This window comes from Pelodiscus sinensis, chromosome 6 (genome assembly GCF_052426305.1).
Source record: "Pelodiscus sinensis isolate ZL-2025 chromosome 6, ASM5242630v1, whole genome shotgun sequence".
NCBI classification, from domain to species: domain Eukaryota; kingdom Metazoa; phylum Chordata; order Testudines; family Trionychidae; genus Pelodiscus; species Pelodiscus sinensis.
The window spans coordinates 3,588,253-3,611,107 of NC_143057.1; the positions used below are offsets into that span (position 1 = coordinate 3,588,253).

Consider the following 22,855-nt stretch of genomic DNA (forward strand, 5'->3'; position numbering starts at 1 on the left):
AGTCACTAATTGGTTATTTTCCCTCCTGTGCCTGAATAAGACACTTAATCTTGGATAATCCATTTGGTAAAGAACAAGTGTAATCCCTGCAGTGGTGCGTCTGCCTGCTGCCCTAATAGAAACACAGCTTTTCCATCATGGAAAAAGAAGTCCAGGACGCTAATAGGGCCAGTGAAGCCCCAGAAAGGACACTGTTGTCACATTCCACTTGGCCTGCCTCTTTCACATGTCTTGGGGAAGAAACATGGGCAGCTAGTTAATCAGAAACTCATGCATCAGTAGACATGCGAATAGGCACATGCACCCAATTGGAGTCACTCCCCTGGGGTATAAAAATGAGGACTTTGCCCCAGGAGACTCACAACATCTGTCTCTGAGCCCTGGAATCTCCCACTTTTCCTCTATATGGACCCCACACGCACACACACACACACTTTCCAGGTTGTCATACCAAGACCCCAGTGAATTCCAGCTGAGCTCTCTCTCTCTCTACTCCCCACTCCAACAAGGGTATGTCTGCACATCAAAGTTATTTTGGGATACCAGAAGTATCCTGAAATAGCATTTCCATAGGCTGCTGAAGAGAGGCATCCCGAAATAGCTACCCTGCATCTTTTGAACGCGTCCGCTCTTCCAAAATATAGCAGACGCACTATTTTGCCATCCCCATAAACCTTGTTGTGCGAGGAGTAAGGGACAGCTCAAAATAGCACTTTATTTCGAAATAGACTCAAAATAAGAATGCAATTTGCATAGCGCAAGTCGCGTGTCTTATTGCGAGTTTAGAGTGCAGTGTAGACATAGCAAATGTCCCCATTAAAACCATTCACTTGTAGATGCTTATGCTTCACAGCAACTCAAATGAAGATGAAGTCAGAAGAGATTTGAAAAAAACTGCGTCGTACTGATTTGCATCCTCCTCGGCCTTGCTCCTTCTGGCTGGTCCCACCTTCGTTGCACGCGATCCCTGCTGCTTCCTGCTGAGGGATGGAAATATCACCCTTCCCTGTGTCAGCTCTGGGCCTCACTGCATTTCCATAGGCTGCTGCAGAGAGGAACTTTTCATGGGTTCGGCACTTCTGCTTGGCTAGTTTGTATGGGGCAGCCGGAGCAATAGACAGGAGTGCCTTTCTGTACTTGTGGCTACACACGGTTGGGAGGGGCTTTGTGGGTGACAGTGTCTCAGAATGTTGTCGTTGTTGTCGTTTCCCTACAAGGCCATCTTGGGTTTCCTGTGAGGGCCATTTGGAAGCCATGTCCGGTAGCCTTCTTCCCCACCCCCCTCTTTTCGGCACCTTTTCCATCCAAAGGCAGGTCACCTGGCTGGTAATCTGCCCAGCAACTGAGCAGCATAAAAGGCCAGTTTGCTAGTCAGGCCCATCTTGGAGCAGCAAGTGGTGCTGCTCCCTGAGGTTAGTTAATGCTGCTGCCTACCTGGAGGGTGGACAATTAGTACCACACCAGGGTTGTTGGTAGGGTACTTATTTGCGCGTGAGCATGGCCAGTCATCCGCAGTCCTGGTCTTCCACTCTCATCTCATAAGAATGATCAGACTGGGTCAGGCCAAAGGTCCATCTAAGAACATAAGAACATAAGAACGGCCATAGTGGGTCAGACCAAAGGTCCATCTAGCCCAGTAGCCTGGCAACAGTGGCCAGTGCCAGGTGCCCCGAAGGGGGTGGACCAAAGACAACGATCAAGCGATTTGTCTCGTGCCATCCATCTCCAGCCTCTGACAAACAGAGGCCAAAGACACCATTCCTACCCCCTGGCTAATAGCCTTTTATGGACCTAACCTCCATGAAATTATCTAGCTTCTCTTTAAACTCTATTATAGTCCTAGCCTTCACAGCCTCCTCTGGCAAGGAGTTCCACAGGTTGACTACGCGCTGTGTGAAGAAGAACTTTCGCTTATTAGTTTTAAACCTGCTACCCATTAATTTCATTTGGTGGCCCTTAGTTCTTATATTATGGGAACAAGTAAATAACTTTTCCTTATTTACTTTCTCCACGCCACTCATAATTTTATATACCTCTATCATATCCCCCCTCAGTCTCCTCTTTTCTAAACTGAAAAGTCCCAGTCGCTGTAACCTCTCTTCATATGAGACCTGTTCCAAACCCCTAATCATTTTAGTTGCCCTTTTCTGAACCCTTTCCAAGGCCAAAATATCTTTTTTGAGGTGAGGAGACCACATCTGTACACAGTATTCAAGATGTGGGCGTACCATAGTTTTATACAGGGGCAGTAAGATATTCTGGGTCTTATTTTCTATCCCTTTCTTAATAATTCGTAGCATCCTATTTGCCTTTTTGACCGCCGCTGCACACTGTGTGGAAGTTTTCAGAGAACTATCCAGGATAACTCCAAGAGGTCCATCTAGCCCAGTGTCCTGTTTTACAACAGCAGCCAATACCCGGTGGAAAAGAGGAGACTAAAGGGAGATATGATCGAAGTCTATAAAATCATGAGTGGTATGGAGAAAGTGAATACGGAAAAGTTATTTACTTGTTCCTATAATACAAGAACTAGGAGCCACCAAATGAAATTAACGGGCAGCAGGTTTAAAACAAATAAAAGGACGTTCTTCTTCACACAGCACATAGTCAATCTGTGGAACTCCTTGCATGAGGAGGTTGTGAAGGCTAGGACTATAACAGGCTAGGAAAGAGAACCAGATAAATTTATGGAGGTTAAGTCCATTAATGGCTCTTAGCCAGGATGGGTAAGGAATGGTGTCCTTAGCTGCGCCTTCACTGGGGAATGTTTTTCGGTAGGCCAGATGGTCTAACGGAAAAGGCATTAGACGCGGAGTGAGGAGACTTGGCTCTGACACTGATGTGCTAGGTGACCTTGGTCATGCTCCTTCACTCCCATGATTATATTCCCCTTCACTGTTGAACAGGGACTTTACCTTACTGTTTGTCCAGGGCCTGCCACAACAATGCACTACCTGACCTGAGACCTTCAAAACACTGCTTTAAGTTGAACACAGTTCAGGAAACTGTCGCCCGTTTTCTAGAAAGAGACCAAATGGATGTTCTCAAAGCTAATCCTTCAGCCATTACTCTTAGGAATACAAGGTCACCGTGAGTACCAGATCTTGGAGATCAGCAGTGACCCTAGAGAGAACACACACGGCTACATCTTCCATGCCAGACAGAGTGTCAAAATAACAAGCTCTGTTAAATCTGGTACAAGATGTTTTCAACTCCCTGCTCCCAGCTATTTGGTCAGCTTCCTGGGACTGTGAAAGATTTATATGTGGTGGAAAGGATACATTTAATCAGTAAGTGTCCAGATATATTTGTAACATGGGAGCTTCTTTAAAAGAAAGCTTTAAATCAATAGGAGCCGGTAACTGTTCTTTGCAACACAAAATTATTATGGAACCAGAATGATATTTAGCAGCAAGAAAAAGGTCACCTGAAACAAACACCCTCCTCCCCAATTATGTTCTCTTCTCATACAAATAACGTGGCTATTTAAGGCCAAGTGAGGCTCAAGTCTTTTCTGTAAATTAGAAGCATTTGTAAAAACTGGCCACTGAGCCTGATTTCATCTGCACTGATGAGCATAGCTCCCTGCCAGACAGAGGTGACACGTGCACCCTTACTTACATGACATATAATCCAATTGGGTTTAGAGACATGCAACTAATAGCTAATTACAACACGAGCTTTTGGTTGGTGGAGTAACATCTGTCACTGCACTGGGGACATTTTGCAGCACGGACATGTGTTCTGTGGGCGTATTTTCTTCCAACCGCATCACGGCGGTTCATCTTGGGTTCAGGGGAAGAAAGGAATCCAGAGAAGCATGGAGATAAGCGTTTCTAACGAACCAGCCCGCCGAGCACTGCTGCCCGATCTAATCTGCAACGGGAACGGTGCAGAAGAGCCCTGGTCAAAGCAGCCTCTGCAAAAGGAGCTGAATGGAGGATGGGACTGCAGAACGGAGCAGAGGGGGATAATGCAGACCCTCATGCGTGCCTTTATGCAACACTTGTTCCAACCAATCAGTTGCCCAGGGATTTACTGGGATTGTTCAGCCTGCTCAGATTTAGCAACATGTGCTAGGTCAGCAGCGGCAGGCCCAGCATGGAATCCCTAAATCGTCTCTGCTGTCAGGCACCCAGCTCCCTCCCCCCGGCTCGCCATCAGGTGGGGTGTTTGTTTGCACGGGTCTGCGGGAGGAACTGAAGACAGAAGCATTGTGAGTTGCCCTTGACAGATATGGGGGCAGTTATTGTCTATGGGGATGAGAGGATTTCTGGCCTCTGCTTTAGCTTCTCTAGATCTAATTCATATTCTTAACGAGGCGGGAATAATGGCTGCAGGTAAGACGCTGGGCCCGGGCATGAGGAGACCTGACACGGAGCTGTGTTCCGCTCCCACCACCATTAACCCACCAACTGGCAACCATACTGCCCCTCCATCCCCTGCGAAGTGCTTGGAGACCATGGAAGGAGTATTGAATGTTTGGCTCATAGCTCAGTTAATCACATCACTTCTTTCACTGGGAAAAATGAAACACAGACAGTAAGGCCTTGTCCATATTTACCTGGAAGGTCGAATTAAGATACGCAACTTCAGCTACCCTAATTACGTAGCTGGAGTCGACGTATCTTAATTCGCCCTTTGGCGCTGTCTCTACAGCGGGAGGTTGACGGAAGCAAAGGCTCCCATCAACTTCCCTTCCTCCTTGCGAATTGAGGAGGAGAGCCCTCTGAGTTCTATTTAGGAGGTCTTTAATAGACCCTCTCAGTCAAGCTCTGGAAGATCGACCACCACAACATCAATCTTCCTGGTAGTGAAGACGTGGCCTAAGTCATTGGAAAGTTGTTCGCATTTGGTTTCATGGCCTTATTAGGCCTTCTGATGAACTGCATGGAGTTCACTGGCCTGGCATTGGAAGGGAGACATTACTGTTATAATTATGGGACCTGAAATGCATTTCTGTCCCCAGGAAATTAATGTGGCTCTCATGAGCTGAGCGACAGCGCCGGAGGCTAAATCCCAGTGTTTGCCCAAAGACCGCGTACAGCTTGGACAGAGGCAGTGCCCATTTCTCAACCTACCGACATGTCTGGAGGGCAGGGCTCTGGTTTCTCTGCCAAGGCTGACAATTAGCGTGGCACTTTTCCTGGTGCAGCAGAGGTGTGGTTACCAGGACCTGAACCCCAGCTCACTTCCTCTGTGCTAAGGAAGAACTTCCCAACATGCCTGCCCGGCCGTAGACTCGAAGCAGTGATGCAAAAGGTTCCGCCTCCTGCCACCCCGCCTCCGCACGACCTCGTCCTCTCACAGTTGCATTTGAAAACGACGAGTGGTCCCGTAGCACCTTAGGGACTAACAAAAAAAATATATAGATGGCGTCATGAGCTTTCGTGGGCAAAACCCACTTCCTCAGACGTGTTCCACTTCCTCCCTTCCCTGCATCCCAACCTCTCATCCCCAGCCCAACCTAAGAGCCATCACCGCTAGCCAGAGCCCTGACACGCACCCCCCAATCTCCTGCCTCTGCCTGTAGCCCCTCCCCCATCCTGAATCCCTCATTTCTAGAACCCACCTCCCTCCCAGAGCACCTTCCTGCACCCCAAACCCCTCAGCCCTGGACTAACTCCAGAGCCCACGCCCCCAGCCAGAGCCCTCAAACCCCTCTCACACCCCAGCCCCCAAGTCAGCCCACTGAAAATGAGAGAATGAGGATGGAGAGAGTGAGCAACGGGGGGCAGGGAACGGAGTGAGCAGGAGCCTCAGAGGAGCAGGTCTGGGGCTAGGACAAGGATGTTTGGTTTTGTGCAAGGAGAAAGTTGGCCACCCTAGTGGTAACACGCCACGCCGGGGGCAGTAACTACCCACGCCAGAGGGGCCGCACATCGCTCGTTTGTACTGCTGTACAAAACGGAGCCTCAGAAGGACTCACTGACTGAGCTAGTCCATTGCCACGGGCAGACACATACTTGTGTCACAGTCGGCACTGATCCAGGGCCTAGGACCATGCTCTGCCTGCAATAAACCTGGCTGGGCGCCTTTGCTACTAACGGATCTTGTGGCCTCGCTAGGCAATTCAGTGGACGTCTGCTGTGCCAGCGAGTGGCACAGAGCTCGGACAGCACACAGAGAGGACACCCACACATACACACGCACACGCAGTGTCGGATGAGAGGCCATATGGCCAATCTACTTGAGGCTCCATTTACGTGCGTTGTGGTTAATTGCTTTTCAGTTCACGGAACGCTTTCGGCGTTAGCCATTTTCCATTCAGGAGTAAGGCCACAGGCATTTAAGTCAGGGATTTAAAATTCCGTTTAATCGGTTAACCGGTTGGAGGACGTGGATGGGGGCTACTCTGGCCAGGTTGGGGTGCCCTTGCCCACAGCACGACCCACAGGGTTGGAGCAGCCCCCTGCCCATCAGGAGCCGGGGGCTACTCCAGCCCCTACTGGTTAACTGGTTAACCATTAAAATCCCTAATTTAAATGACTGCATGCTCTAAAATTAAGGAATACCTGCAGTATAGGATGGTATCAACACATGGTCTACTTGCACTGCTTCTTCTGAGCCGTGTGCGCCTGCCTTCTATAGCTCCTTGTACCTCAAGGTGCTTTACAAAATGGTATTTTTAGCCGCTTGAGTCGTTATGGATAAGCCAGGGGGCACGTGCCTGTCCTCAGGTGGAATTTAAAGAGCTAAAACCATGTCAGACACACAACCTGCCAGAGGCAAAGGAATTTGCGCATGCATCCGTCCGCCAGACCTCTTACTCTCATAAGCGTTAATGAACTCCACTTCAACCTGCAACAGAAGGCCGGAGCAGATAAGTCAGAGGGGGAGGCTGGGTCAGTCTCACAAGCAGACAGCAGTTTTAAATAGGAGGAGAGATGTGACTAACTACTTAACAAGTCACACAGACAGCATGTTGAAATGCCAGTTTCATGAACGCATTTCAGGGGGTCACTAGGTAGCTTTGATTCTGAAGCGTACTAGCAAAGAAAGATCAGATGCAAGTCCCCTCCTGAAACACTATTAAGATCTTTTTCCTTGAGCAGCATTTTTTGCCTTCACCTCAGACATGGGGTTGTCCCGGATTCCCTGAGGACTGAGATGTGTGTAGTAACCTTTCTCAGCTTCCAACGAAGAGGTGGAAAGTATTGGTCTTTTTCAAAGTTATCTTTTCCTCCAAGTTCAAGAATTCAACTTAGAACATAAGAACAGCCATACTGGGAGAAACGAAAGGCCCATCTAGCCCAGTATCCCGTCTTCCAACCGTGGCCAGTACTAGGTGCCCCCAGAGGGAATAAACAGAACAGGGAATCATCAAGTGATCTCTCCCCGTCACCCATTCCCAGCTTCTAACAAACAGAGGCTAGGGACACCATTCCTACCCATAACCATTGATGGACCTATCATCCATGAAGTTATCTAGCTCCTTTGTTAACCCTGTTGCAGTCCTGGCCTTCACAAGATCCTCTCGCAAGGAGTTCCACAGATTGTGCGTAGTATGAAGAAATACTTCCTTTTGTTTGTTTTAAACCTGCTACCTATTAATTTCATTTGGTGACCCCTAGTTCTTATGGGGACAAGTAAATAACTTTTTCCTTAGTCACTTTCTCCACACCACTCATGATTTTACAGACCTCTATCCTATCCCCCCTTAGTCTCCTCTAAGTTGAAAAGTCCCAGTCTGTACTTGCATTACATTGATCCCCAGAAGCCACAATCCTTTACTGGAGCCCCGCTGCACTGAGCACTGTAGAAACTCATCGCAAGCATGTCCGTGACACAGAGAACTTGCAAGTTAAAGAAAACGTGTGTGATGTGGGAGTAATCAAACAATTGGCAGGCGTCGAAGACCACAGAATACATGAAGGCAGAGAAGGAGGATATTAATTTACACAGGCACAGACAGGTTATTTGCATTCCCACTGGGCTAGCAGAGCTGTTGACCCCTCCGTGGGCCTGAGGGCATCTCAACACACAACGAGCATCAGTCTTTCACCGCTCACATAATTCCACCATGAGATGACTTCAGCAAGTCCTGTTTCGGTTCAGTCCCAGTAATTCTGTCCTTCAGGAGCTGTGACTAGTGGTGTATACAGGAGTGTCCACACAACCCTTTCGAAATAGAGTCGTATGTATTCTTAGGAGTAGGAACATGGAGTACAGGAGAAGGACTTTAAAAATAAAAGCCTCCATATGCAGATTATGTACCTAGAGCTTCCCATACCCTGATGTTAGCTAGGAAGGCCCATTCAGAGACCTGGCCTACACCTAAAAACAAGTTCAATGCTATCAGCTTGGACTTGAATAAAGATATTAACTGGTCAAAGCACTACAAAGACAATTTTCCCCGCCTTTGAGATTTGCATTTCTACATCCAATGCTATGAACAGGACACATCCAGCTTGACTTAATTAGCTTCATTAACACCGGTCCGACAATTGCCAGGTAACTGCTTTTGCTGGTATATATACCCTGGATTCTGTAATTCCCACTCCAACTCATTTGATGAAGTGGGTTTTGCCACGAAGGCTCGTGACCTAAGTAAGGCCAGGTCTACACTAAAAGGGAAGGTCAAATTAAGATAGGCAATTAGCTACATTAATTAGAAAGAGAAGAGGCCAGGGGGGAATGTGCAATCGACTCTTGGTGCAGGATTTGGATGTTGTATCGTCAATAGTCAGAGCAGACTGAGGCAGGGGGCCTATGCGGGGAAATATTCTCTCGTGCGGCAGATGCACAAAGGGGTTAAAGTTGCAAGGCAGCCTCAGTTCGGTCATGCCATAGCTTGAATACGCCCCCAGAAAAGAACTAGATCAATTCATGGAGGATATTAGCCAGGATGGGTAGGTTTGGTGTCCCTGCCTCTGTTTGTCAGAGGCCGGAAATGGGTAACGGGGGGGATCACTTGGAGATTCCCTGTTCTGTTCACTTTCTCTGGGGCATCTGGCATTGGCCACTGTCCGCAGACAGGATACTGGCTCTTTGGTCTGACCCGGTCTGGCTGACCTTATGCCACAGGGTTCTTTTCATGTAGCCTTTTAGATAGCGGTTCTCCTGTACATTTTCTGGCCCAGATCAACAGGAGATGGTGACTGTTCCGACCAACACTTCTGGTTCCCCTTCTTGTTTTTTTCAACTGGTGGCGTATTTCCCTTTCTGCGTCATTTCAGTTGGAGTCTGTGTAGCTAAGAGCCCTCTTCCTGTCACAGAAGTTACTGTGGTGCAAGCCAGACTCCACTGCAATCATTAAACACAAGCAGCGTCCCTGCCACAATTAAGAGTTTATGGACATTGACTGCTGATGCCAGGAGAAACCTGCAGACCCCCTGCAGCTTGGAGAGGTCTCTTACTTGGGTGTTCCTGTGAGGCTGTTGATGCTAACTGGTTAAAGGGGCGTTCCTGAGCAGCAGGGGTGGCCCGTCCATATAGGCGAACTAGGCAGTCGCCTAGGGTGCCAAGTTAAATGGGGCGCCAAATGGTGGTGCAATATCATTGCGGGGTTTGGAGGTGGGGGTGCCGATTGCATGGATCACCTACGGTGCCAGTTGCTGGCAGCTAGTCTAGGGCTGCCCCTGCAGTGAACAGCAACAAGTCAGCTCATTCCGCCACTGGGCATTCGGAATAAACGGATACGATTTACTGCTAGTGAATGGAGCAGCAGGTAGAAAATGGTGTTCAAGTGATTACAGCCTTTAGACTTGGAAACGTGCATTTGTATGGGTCAGCCAGCAGAAGACAGAAATCAATAGCAGGCACGCCGTCAGAATCAGAGATGGAAATGGATCTGATTTTTTTGTTTTGTGCAGGTGCCATAGACCAGGGCTTGGAGGGGATCTTCCCGCCTCATGAGTGCAACGCTCCAGTTGGTAGACACAAAACTGAAGAAGGGATGTTCCAAACCAAGGCTGAGTCTGAGGTCACATTCTCTGCTGACATGACTCCGCTGAAATCAGATGTGTGATGCCTAGAGATTGTGGCTAACTGTAAGATTGACCTCATCACCCACTCCCTCCAAGCACTGTTCTGCTTGTCACAGCCAGAGGTGAATCCCTCAGTGAATTCCATAACCGTCGAATGACAGAACACATGGGGCCCTGCGTACGACTGAACAATTCTACTGTAGTGAGGAAAGTGTGCATGGATTGGGAGACTCACTACTCCATGAGGGTCTCTTCAGAAGAAAGCCACAGTATGGAAAGTTTCTGGCAATTAGGCACCTAACAAATATTACAATACAACTTCCACGTTAGACAAGCTGTTGTCTACAATGCAGAGAAATCTCTCCAGCAAATAATCTGCCGTGAAAAAAAGCTTTCTGAAAGAGCTGCTCCCTGCATTGTACTCTGAACTTCAGTGAACGTGGGGTCTGGGGGTCCTTCAACTAAGGGCCTTCCACTAGAAATGTCCTGTTTCCAGGTTTTTAGCATGCACAAGCAAGGATTGTCCCAGCTTCGAGTCCTCGGCTGATCTCTGCAATTGTGATGATGGTGGTGAGCAAGTAGTATTCTGAATAGCTGCATGCTTTGGGAATGCCAAACAATGCCAGAGAGCCAGTCCTGCAGAGCTCAGGAACTTTGAGTGACAGTTCCTTAGCAAACGAGATTAAGACGGGCTTGCAAGAGATTTGTGCTCTGGCGCCATCTAAAGGTTCTGATGAAGAAATGGAAGGAACGTCAGCCTGAATCCAGGATGGTCAATAATATTTGGTGGGATGCCACTCCAAGATTTTGGCAAGTGGTCAAGGGCCGCACGTATCTATGGAGAGGGTGTGGGGTCTTGGATGGAGGCTGGGTGCAGAAGGGAGCTTAGGGTAGGTGACTGTGGTGCAGGGGAGGGTGTGGGCTCTGCGAAGGAGTTTGGGTGAATTATCCGCATAATCATCTTGCAATAAGGCAGGTTTGCCTCGGAGCAGGACAATCTTTTCCAAGGAGCAGGGTGAGAACAGGAGGGACACAGTTCTCTGATCCAGTGGTCCAGCTGTTCCCAGGCATTTCAGGGCACTTCCCTGCCCTGTGAACAAGTAAAGTTCCAGAATAGCTCAAACGTCCCCCACTGGTATCTCAAGGTGCATTCGTGGGGGAGCGGTCAGCCACACGAGCATCATGGCTCTTCTGTTGAAATTCATTTATCAAGTAAATCAGGATAATCAGATCTGTCCAAAACTGACGGTGCCATTGGAGGGTCTAGGCTAGAATTTGCGATACAAATTAGACACCAAGAGGGCCCCTCTCCACCCAGGTTACAAAATGTCAGTAGAATGTTTTTATGTTGATATGGGCATGATAGCTTATATCTGACATTAATTTCCTGGAAGGACAGGAGAAGCACTTGCTGGGAGGACATATATAGGCCTTTACAGGCAGACCTGAATATCTAAAAGCAAAATCAATATCCAATCTATCTGTTTGTGGCCTTGTTCTTAAGCTAAGGTTTTTGGCACGTTCCAAGGCATTCATCCTGAAAGAAGGCCCATTCCAACCATTCAGGGCCCTTAGCTACAGCCTACAATAAACAGAAGAGACTAGAAACTTAGGGTGTGTCTAGACTACCTAGTTTTGTCGACAAAAGTGGACTTTTGTCGACAAAACTATACCAGCGTCTACACTACCGCTGAGTTCTGTCGACATAACGTCAACAGAACTCAGCAGTTTTGTCGACGCTGGTATACCTCATTTTACGAGGCATAACACCTTCTGTCGACAGAACTCTGTTGAAAGAAGGTGTTATTGCCTGTAACGTTGCGTCCAGACTACGGAGTTCTGTCGACAAAGCAGCTTGCTTTGTCGACAGAACTCAATGTGTCTGGACGCTCTTTGTCGACGGAAGTTTTGTCGACAGTATCTGTCGACAAAACTTCCGTCGACAAAACGCGGTAGTCTAGACGTACCCTAATTAGTAGCTTTCTGCCTGGCAACGGCCTACAGCTCCCCATTGTTTATCTGTCTGGTACTTTGTTTGTCTCTGTCTCCTGTGTAATTAATTTGGCTGGGTGCAAACCCATTAAGGTGGTGGGATATAATTGGTTCGATCGATCATGTTACAATATATTAGGATTGGTTAGTTATGTTTCAGGAGAATGGGATACCTGAAGGGATACCTGAAAATACCGCTAGCTGTATTCAGGGCTTGACAAATTATGCAAAACCCTACTCGCCGGACTAAAAAGGGACTCGCCACCCCCACCGCGTGACCTCCACCGCACAGGCGCACGCCACCGGAGAACGGGACGACCGGGACGGCATGTTTGCTTGTGTGATAGGGCGGGGCTGCCCTGCAGCGGCGAGGGCAACCTGCTGCACACTCCAACGGCGCCGACCCCCGTGCTGCATGGGGAACGTGGCGTTCTGACAGCAGTCTACACCGCTTGCTGCCATGCAGCCACCCAGCTGAGCGGTGTGCAGGGGGGCCAAGTCCTGAGATGGGAGCCGGAAGCGGGGGTGAGGCCACACATGGGCGTAGGGCGGGGCCAGAGTATGCATGCGTCCCTGCCGTCAGGGGGAGAGGCGCCGGCGCAAGAGTGCGCCGCATTGAAAAGGGGAGTAGAAGAGAGGAGGGAGGCAGAGGAGACGGAGGAGAGTTATGGAGGGAGAGGGGAGAACAGAGGAGTGAGTTAGAAGGCGGCGGTGGGCGGAGGAGTGAAGGGTGAGAGCGGAGGAGAGAGGAGGGGGACGGGAGATGGAGGAGGTCAGAGAACGCAGAAGGGAGATGGGGAGTGGAGCAGAGAGCAGAGCGTAGGGGCAGAGGACATGAAAAGAGGAGTGGAGGTAGGAAGCAGCCCAGGGCAGGGCTCCTTAGGACTGCCAGCGAGCTGGTGAGTTACAGCGAATATCCCACCAGTTGGACAGAGTCCGGACGGAGTCTGTCCTTAGGGCTCTGGGCTGGGGCCCATGAGAGAGGGCGGGCCAGGGCCCCCCTATCTCCACTCCCCCCATTTTGGAGGGGCTGAGAGCAGACAACTGACAATTGAGATGCCTTGGGGACAACCCGAGTGTAGGTCGTCCCAGGGGAGACTAGAGGTTGGCTGGCAGCCAAGGAGGGCGCCGCGACCATCCGGACTGAGAGAAGGAGAAACGGGGGCATCCCTCCTTGGCTGCCGGCCGACCTCTAGTCTCCCCTGGGACGAGCTACACTCACTGCAGGAGATTAGGGCCAGGTGAGATGCACCTCTCCATGGCCGCTGCAGCTCCAGCAGGCACAGAGGGAGGGGTGCGTGTCCCTCAGCTGGGGTAGGCCCAGGTTCGTCAGCCCCCTGCACTCTCTAGCCAGAGTGAGACTCCCTAAAGAGCCTAATCATGCCGAGGTGGGAGGTCTGGGGCTGGGGCAGTCCTGGGTGGGTTCCAGCCAGCCCCTCTCACCTGCCTGGTGATTCTGTCTCTCTTCTGTCTGGTTTTATGGGTTCCCTATAAATTGGGAGTGGGGGAGCTGCAGGCTCCGGCCCAGCCCTCCATAAAGGGCACCTCAGGGGTTGGAGACTTGGGACTGGGGCAGTCCCAGAGGTGGGGGTCACCCCCAGCCAGCCCCTTTCACCTGCCTGATGAGTCTGTCTTTTCTGTCTGGTTTTATGAGAAGCAATCCCATTCCAAGCACCTCCTATTGTCCTGGCACTAACAAACCCAGACCTTGCTGTAAGTTATGACAGGAGGGAGCTGCATATGGAATTTGTTAGTTTTAGTTCTTACCATTTAGGAGGAGTTCTTGATCAAACAGACTCATAGCCACACAAACTCTCTCTAATATATACTAGACATAGTTTATTAATCTAGAGGGGTTGCCGTAACTTTAGTTAGTCTGTAACTTTAAAAGCAATGAATGGTCCTGTGACACCTTAGAGACTAACTAAAATATAGAGAATCACGAGCTTTCATGGGTAAAAGCTGCTTCCTCAGATGAATTGGAGTGGAAATAACAGAATAACAGAAACCAAGAGAGCTATATAACAGCAGCAGAAGTACCTGGCAATTGTAGGGCCCATGTTAATGAGGCTAATTAAGTGGGCAGGATTGTTCCATACATTGCGTTTGTTGTGGAATATCACTGATTTCAATTTATTTGTTATTTCTCTCCTACCCAGCTATTTGACCTGGTCTTAACCAGTTATTTTGGATTTTCCTGAGTAAAGGTGCACCTGTGAAGTTTGAGGGTATTCTTGTGCCATTAAAGGTCATTATATCTAGGTGAAAGGTCCAGATTATGTGCACATGGACTTTGCTATCCAGGTGAAAAGGCCCAGGAATAGGTCTGCTAGCTTTGTCTTAGCTCAACATATAGGATGTTGCCTGTAAGTCCCTTGCATTACAGCAAAACTACTTTAATATAAACCTACTGTAATGTATTAAAATAAACATATAGTCAAAACCTTAAGAAAATAATCTAATCTATCTATCTGTCTGTCTGCAAATGAAAGAAATATATATATATATAAATGCAAACAAGCAGGTTAGCCCTATAGGCTACACAGTATTTCAAGAGGATAACAGACTATGACACCCATGTCTAGCCAGCAGAAAGGAATTTGTTTGCCTGGGCAGGTGGATCTCTGAACATCAACCTTTGTCCTCCAACATGTATCATGATCTAAAGATCCCTGTTATCTTTTTCCTTGTACGCAGCCACACCTGCACAATTAGGGTGCGGAGAAAATTGGGCCAAAGCTCCCCTAGAACATTTGAGATGTTCCTTCTGCCGAGTACTGATTAGGAATGGACAGAAGAGTTTGGATACGTTCATTGTGTCAGCGCATTGCTATTGGGTTCAAACTCAGCCTGGACTGGAGGTTTATGAAGGCTTGAGGGTATAAGTTGTTTGTGGCCAGGAACGGACATGCAAATGCCAAAGCAAGAATCTTATTTGACCAGAATCAACCCCCAAGTATTTTTTCTCTACTAAGGCTTATCACTAGCCTTAGTAGAGAAAAAGAAAGCCAGTGGCCAGTAAACATAGGATCTTCTCGACAACCTATGTGAAGCCTTTTATATTCAAGCTAAACAAACTGACAGATTTAATACTCACTATGTGTTTCTGTGAGCACAGGAATAATAAGATATACATCTCGTTAGCTAGGGATTAAGCCTGAGCAGTGTATATTTAATTAGACTCTAAAGAGCTTATTTCAGGGTTAGAGAGGTCCACCAGAAAGAGAAAAAAACACAACATAACCATTTCAGGAAGATGGATACATCTCTGCCATCCAGGGAAACGTGCTCTTAAATATGCTAAAAATATAACTCTGTTTCCATGTAAGGTAAGGGGAAAAATTGACTTGCGGCTTTAGTATGGGTCATTTAATCTGTTTACTTAAGACCTGTCCTCCCACGGACTCACCTTCAACACTATTAAGGAATACCTTTCCCAATGACATTCACTCTTCAAAAGTGTCCTCAACCTCTGGCCATCCTAGGGGCAGCATCACGGAGCATTAGATCTCCTTGTCTGAGGAGCACTTTGGAAGGGAGGAACACTTTTTGGACAGACCGTGCTCCCAGGATAACATATCTCAAGATCTAAGAGGTTTCACCATGAGTCTCCAAGAGGACGACGTGGAGAAGTTTCTCGATGGTAATCCTGCCTTTGCCAAGCAATACTTTGATAAGAAACTGAGATCAGAACCACTGAGCGACAGCCAAACGTCAGAGGAAAGCGAGATACTTTTTGAGCTGATCCAAGACATGCAGGAAAGCATTAACATGGAGAAGGTTGTTTTCAAGACTCTAAGAAGAATCAGCTCTCTCATCCACGCGGACCGCTGCAGCCTTTTCATGTACCGGCAAAGGAATGGCACGCCAGAGCTGGCTACCCGACTTTTCAACATCGACAGAGACAGCACGCTGGAGGAATGTTTGGTGGCCCCAGACTGTGAAATTGTCTATCCTTTGGACATCGGCATTGTGGGGCATGTTGCTCAAACCAAGAGAACAATGAACATCAAGGATGTCCATGAGGTAGGTTCTTCCTTTGGTTTGCTCCTTTAATGGAAGACTCATAAGAACTAGACTTGCTAGCCATGTTTATAGCATTACGGGAAAACAATAAACAGGCATAAGAGAAATCGATGATGTAGAAGTCTCATATGCTCTGCATCAAGTGTAGGGCTGGACAGCAGACACAGATGTCACAACTTAAAAAACAATGAATAGTCTAGTAGTACCTTATAGACTAACAAAACATGTAAATGGTATCATGAGCTTTCGTGGGCACAGCCCACTTCTTCAGATGTCACAGTTATTTTAAAAAAAACTTGACAATTTATTGTGTGAGATATTTTATGGATATAAACTAACAACTGAATTATGTGAGACTTAGTGTGCTCTGGGCACAATGCCTTGTGTCACATTTTACATGGACTCAACATGAGAAACTCATCCTTTTTTTAAAAAGATCATTCTCATGCCGCGCCTATATCAGACACGTGTAACAGCCTAACCTGCACTGGCTACACTCTGAGGTACTTACCTGGAAACTGCACGCCCTTAGAGAGCACCCAGAAATATTTTACCACCACAGGAATTTTTTTTCCCTGTCTCGAGTGTCTACCGCTTGGTGCAGGTCACTGCTCGTTAGAGAGAGATATTTGGGAGGCAAGGATTCAAGGCATCCTTAGAACCCTCCTTACATATTTTTATTGCCTTACATATTCATACAATTAGAATGTACCCTCAGTGAAGCATTTGAATCCAAACGGAAGCAGGCTAATCTGAGTTATAATCTAAAATCCACGTGTTCCAAATATGACAGCTAGGATTACTCCAGCTACAATTCTCTTGTAACAGCTCAGCCATCTGTCTATCCATTCAGTCAAAGCTCTCCACAGGTGTACGCGAATGCCTTCGCAAAGTTGCCCTGTTTTACAGAGTAGCAGGTTAAGGGCTGCTTTTGCTTTGTAGCCCTTCCTTGTGCTGAGGGCAAATCAGAGGAGAATAATATTTTAACAGTCACATTTGCCCTGGTCTGCATTTCCAAGCAGAGAGCCCTCCAAGAAAACTCCATTTCTTGCAAGTTCCACCAGTAGACATTAGGAAAAACTTCCTGCCTGTCAGTGTGGTTAAACCCTGGAATAAATTGCCTAGGGAGGCTGTGGAATCCCCATTACTAGAGGTATTTAAGAGCAGGTTGGACAGACAGCTGTCAGGGATGATCTAGATGGTGCTTGGTCCTGCCGTCCAGGGGACTGAATTTGATGAACCTTCCAGTTCCAGTGTTCTATGATGCCATGATTTTAACTACTGTCATTTACTGGGTGTGTGAGTTCCCGGGAAGGCCAGGTCACGGAGGGTGAAGAGCACGGCGAGGAAGGCCGGCGTAGGGGTTAATGTCCTGGAGTAGGATGCTTGTGTAGGCTCCTGCAGCTTACCGTGCAGCCTGCAGCATAGTTGAAGCAACTTGAGCGTCAGAGTTCCTGCTTTCAGTACCAACTGCACAACTCTGGAGATGCTGCTGATCTGTCTCGGTGGAAGAGCTACCGGGCCAGCCAAAGGACGCAGACACAACGGGCAGAAATGCCATCTATAGACCAGGCAGCAAGGGGGAAGCTAGAAGGACTTTAAAAAGAGCGTCTTTTAGATCAGCATTTCTCCAACTTTTTGATACCATGGCCCAGTTTGCCACCTTCTTGAGCTGTGTCGGGGGATCTCAGGGACTAGCACTGGCCAATGGACTGGCTATTGAGACACACTGGTCTAGATGCCAGGGGTACAAGTATCTTTTGTTGAAGTTATCTCATTGGCCAGCTCTTCATCCTGTTTTTCCATCTCTGCCCCCACCCCCATTGGGTCAGCACCTGTCCTTTGTTGGGAAGCCGGTTTGATTTTAGACCAGTGATACTTGGTGATTCAGGAGCCAAATCAGTGATCAACATCATCCAAGAGAGCCACAGCTGTCTGACTTCATTGTCTCCTTGCCTATAAACAGGGTGATAGAGAACTAGATTTTATAGTCACGTCCTTCTTATTCTCACCGCAAAATGTCTGGCCTGATATCATTAGTTTATCAACAACCACGACTGGTTAATAACACAGTGAACACAGACAGGTTCATAATTAAACCCTGCAGTGTTTTCATATCATGGAGCCACCAGAGACACGTGCATGAGCTTGCGAGCTCAGCCTGTCATTTCAGAAGACGCTGGGAGACAGGAGGTCTAGGGCATTCCTGGGCCCCGTTGCTGGAGCCGTGCCAGGGGACTTAGGGCTGCCCTCTAGAGGTAGCTGGGGATCCCTCTCCGGTAGAATCCCTGGATTGTGCAGAGCTGGCTCTGCGCTAGCCACTCCCAACACACCTCCCAGCCAGCATGCTCCAGAGGTGGAAGTGGGCGTGGCCTTTGCAGGGGTTGGCAGAGCCCTACGGTGATCCCGGGCTGTCAATGCGTCTCCTGTTCTTAGCACATCGTCTGACCCCATATTTACAAGGGCCTGCATGATGCTGCCTCATCCCAAGGCCCAAGGCACAGTCTCTCTCTCAATGTAACTGTGATCGCACCTGATGAGTTTCCCTGGAGAGCATTCCCTGGTTCCAGAATCTCTCTGATTTATTAAATCTTTCCAACGCGAGCTACACGGCAACCACAGGAAAGCAACCCCTGGTGTTTCATAAACCCAGTGCAGGTTCAGTCACCTCTGTGCTTGTCGTCCCAACACCTCAAAATATGCTTCCTGCAAAGTTTCCTGTAGGCGGCTTCACCGTGGCCACGTTCTGGCTGTAAGACTGTTCCCTTTTTTGATTTGTACTTTGCTCTTCACACTTCCCTCCTCATTTCTGTTTTTAAACCAGTGCGCTCACTTCAGCAGATTTGTTGACGAACTCACCCAATACACTACAAGGAACATCCTTGCAACTCCCATCACGAACGGCAAAGATCTAGTTGCTGTGATCATGGCCGTTAATAAGACGCAAGGGCCGTTCTTCACCAACTCTGACGAAAATGTAAGTGTCCGAAAGACCTAGTGTAGGTCAGGCTTGTATCTCATAATATACCTCATCCAGGCTCCTCTGGACGAGGGCTGGACGAGGGCTGTTTGCAATATTGTAGCTTCCCTGATAGACCAGGGTTTTCAATCTGCAGTTCGTGGACTCCTAGGCCCTGCAGACTATATCTAAGAGATCTACACGAGGTGACTATGAATATAAAGTTTCATGCCCTAGGAAAGGTATTCCATTTTTCTGATCTGTCAGAAGTATGTGCTTCCTCCACCTACATCTCAAAACCTGGAAGCGTTGTCATTATCATAGAGGCCCACAGTTCAACGCTCTTTCTCTCACAGTGGCACACGATGTGTAAGCATGTGCAACATTTACAAGTGAACTCTGTTAAGTCCGTTTACAGCCTCGACATCTATGGCAGGGGTCCGTGGACCACAGGCTGAGTTTCCAAAGGGGCCTGCACTTCCATTCCAAGTTGTTTAGGGGTCCACAAATGAGAAAAGATTTAACTCCCCCCCCCAGCTGTAGACATTACTGTATTGTAAATCGGGCTTACCGTGGTAGAGCTTGCCTGAATAAATTACCAGGGCAAGGCCCACTGGCAGCAAGCCTCATCTGACATCAGCACAAAGCAAAGTATTTACACGGGTTGCTTGACATGAGTGTGCGTGACAGACGAATGTGGTTGCAGTGGTGCTATGAAATCAGTACTCATGGGGCCACTGTTGGGTTCAACTCAACACGGACTGTTTTCCATTTCAGCTCTTCCTGAGGTATCTGAATCTTGCCTCCTTAAACCTGAAAATTTATCATTTGAGTTACCTTCACAACTGTGAGACTCGAAGAGGCCAGGTAAGATACAAGGGCAGATGCTGGTAACTGTTTCACTGTTGAGGTGCTGAGCTATTTCTCCTGTTCCCTCAGCCAGGCCTGAATATTCCTGTTTCTCCAGTCCGAGAGGTAACGGCTACAGCCTGGCCATCCTCTCAGACTCAGTAGTGGGTACAAGTGTCTGGGAGCGCCCAGCCTAAGGCAGGACCGGAGTTGTTTTTTGGAGTGGTAGAACCATTTGTCCATTCTATTAGCAATTCTTACAGGATTACTCAGCGTTAGCTTTACTTGCTCTTTAATTCCGCGGAACAAAAATGCTAAATACACAGGATTTCTGAGGAACTAAATTACTTAATAATAATGCTAAGTTAGTCAGTTAGGGTATGTCTACACTACCCCGCTAGTTCGAACTAGCGGGGGTAATGTAGTCATCCGCAGTTGCAAATGAAGCCCGGGATTTGAATTTCCCGGGCTTCATTTGCATGAAGCCGGCAGGCGCCATTTTTAAATGCCGGCTAGTTCTAACCCCGTGCCGCACAGCTAAACGCAGCACAGAGTAGCTAGTTCGGATTAGGCTTCCTAATCCGAACTAGCTGTACTCCTCGTGGAACTGTACTCCTCCTAGTTTTTTGGATGTAATATTTTACTGCAAGTTACTTACAGAAGCAACAATTGCCTCTTGTGAGTGACTTTTAAAATAGCAGGTAATTTATGAATAGGACCATAATTTTGCATTACACAGCTCTAACAAGACATCTTACAAAATGTTTAATGTTAGACTAACTCTGCTCCTAATGAAAAAAAGTCTCACCCTATCAATCAAGCTGGAACAAGCAGTGTTAGTAGACTCTAGTATTTATTTCTAGGAATCGGTGGTAATTAATTATTGACATGTAGTCCCAAGTATTGTTAGCTTTCCAGAAGGGGCTGCCTATACATCTGGTTTTATTCTTCAGGTGCTGTTGTGGTCAGCTAATAAGGTATTTGAGGAGCTGACGGATATCGAGAGGCAGTTCCACAAAGCTTTTTACACTGTGAGAGCGTATTTGAACTGTGATAGATATTCAGTGGGCCTTCTCGATAGGACCAAACAGAAGGTGAGCATTCACGTGTGTGCTACAATAACACAGTGAGGGTTTTAGGTTGCTGCTAAATGTAAATAGGGCAATTTCTGTTCAGACACAACTTAATTCCAGTGTATCATATTCTGGGGTACAGACCAATAGGGGGCAAAATTACCTCAGCATGCTTCCAACTTGCGGTGTCCACCACTAACCAGCCAGGTTATCCCCTGACTGTGTATAACCACAGCTTGGTCCGGCAGCCGACTAGCATACACCGTGGTTGTCACTTGCAGGGTGACCCCAGCACACTTGTAGTCATTAATTTTCCCTCCAAAAATGTGTTCTGCACTGTCCAGCACCCTTTCTTGGACAGTCCAGCAAGATTAGGTCCATTGCCACTTTAAGTGGAGTTACCCAAACATTTCACTACATTGCATTAGTTTCGGTGAAAGAATAAAACACATGTATTGAACTACAAAGAGATTTTGAGTCTAAGGAATGAGGCAATGAAGTCAGAAATGGTTACAAGATAAAAGACCTCCCAAACTTAAACTAGATCCGGTTCAAAGTGAAATCGCTGATCAGTAACATTGCTGACCGAACTGTGAGATCCGAGTCTGCTCCCAGAGTTCTTTAGTTGTTTTGTCTTCTTAGTATCTAAAAGGTCATTACAAGGAGGAGGGAGAAAATTTGCTCCCTTTAACCTCTGGTGACAGGACAAGAAGTAATGGGCTTAGATTGCAGCAAGGGGGGGGGTTAGGTTGGACATGAGAAAAAATTTCTTGTCAGGGTGGTTAAACACTGGAATAAATTGTATAGGGAGGTTGTGGAATCTCCATCATTGAAGATATTTAAGAGCAGATTAGACAGATCTGTCAGGGATGGTCTTGGGTGCGGAACCTTTTTTGAGTCGGGGCCACTGACCCACAGAAAAATCAGTCAGGGGCTGCACACAAGTGAGAAACAAAAAAACCCCACCCCTCACCAGCGTGGGCTCCCCTAATCTGGGGGGAGCCCCGAGCCTCAGGGGCTGGATCCAGGCAAGCTGGAGGCTGCATCTGGCCCCTGGGCCTTGGGTTCCCCACTCCTAGTCTAGATGGTGCTTAGTCCTGCCATGAGGGCAGGGGACTGGACTTGATGACCTCTCGAGGTCCCTTCCAGTTCTAGTGCTCTGTGAGGCCTGGGGCCACATGCTGAACAATGAGAAGAAAACAAAAAATGAATTAAGTTTGCACCATCTATCCTGTGCACCAACTGAGACAGGGGGCCAAATTAAGGTTTCCCCAGTTACCTTAATTTTGGCATGTTCCTACTATCCACAGTCCTTGAACTGGCAACATTAATATTTTAATGCTGGTTTTGATTTAATTTAGAGATTTAACATAGAGGTGCATGGCAAATCATAACACCGCATAGAACCCCAACTGTTTTAATGTCCTGTCGCAGACAGACTGATTTATATATTACAACTATATGTTTTGGGGGGGGGGTTAAACAGGAGTTTTTCGACTTGTGGCCAGTTCTAATGGGCGAAGTTCCACCTTATTCCGGGCCTCGCACTCCAGACGGCAGAGTAAGTGGATGACCCAGTATCCTCCCCCGCCCCCAACTGTTGACGCTCGCCATGAGCTTGAACCAGGATTTTGTTTCTTTGTAGGAAATAGTCTTTTACAAAGTTGTTGATTATATCCTGCATGGGAAGGAAGATATTAAAGTTATCCCGTGAGTAAGCGAAGCTTCTGCACCAGGGGTAAAGCTCTTTCCATTGCACGGACTGATAGGATGTGTCTCTGAAAGTGAAGGGTCTCCCATGAGCTAATGAACCAGGGCACAGCTGAAGGAACAATGGAAGATGGACTTGTCGGGTTCAACGTGCATCAGTATCGATCGGTTGCTTCTATTTACCAGGAATTCCGGTTAGAATGTAACAAGCAGGTGCCTTTATCACTCGGATAGAACCTGCTCCCCTGTTAAGTCCTGCTTTTGCGGATGCTCAAGTCCACCTTTCCATTCCTATCTCCTTCTGCCAACTCCTGTGT

At 47.7% G+C, this 22,855-nt stretch overlaps 1 protein-coding gene across 2 annotated transcripts in view; it reads left to right on the forward strand.

The window, feature by feature from the left end:
* Positions 1-14,301: 14,301 nt before the first annotated feature.
* Positions 14,302-22,855, forward strand: part of PDE6B (phosphodiesterase 6B) — a 36,522-nt gene continuing 27,968 nt past the window's right edge. For both annotated transcript variants that reach the window (XM_089779151.1, XM_014579541.4), the window contains exons 1-6: positions 14,302-15,947; positions 18,772-18,924; positions 19,684-19,773; positions 20,709-20,849; positions 22,315-22,389; positions 22,474-22,538. In XM_089779151.1, the coding sequence (XP_089635277.1) occupies positions 15,525-15,947; positions 18,772-18,924; positions 19,684-19,773; positions 20,709-20,849; positions 22,315-22,389; positions 22,474-22,538 (947 nt within the window). In that variant the 5' untranslated portion in view covers positions 14,302-15,524. The remainder of the gene's footprint in view (positions 15,948-18,771; positions 18,925-19,683; positions 19,774-20,708; positions 20,850-22,314; positions 22,390-22,473; positions 22,539-22,855) is intronic.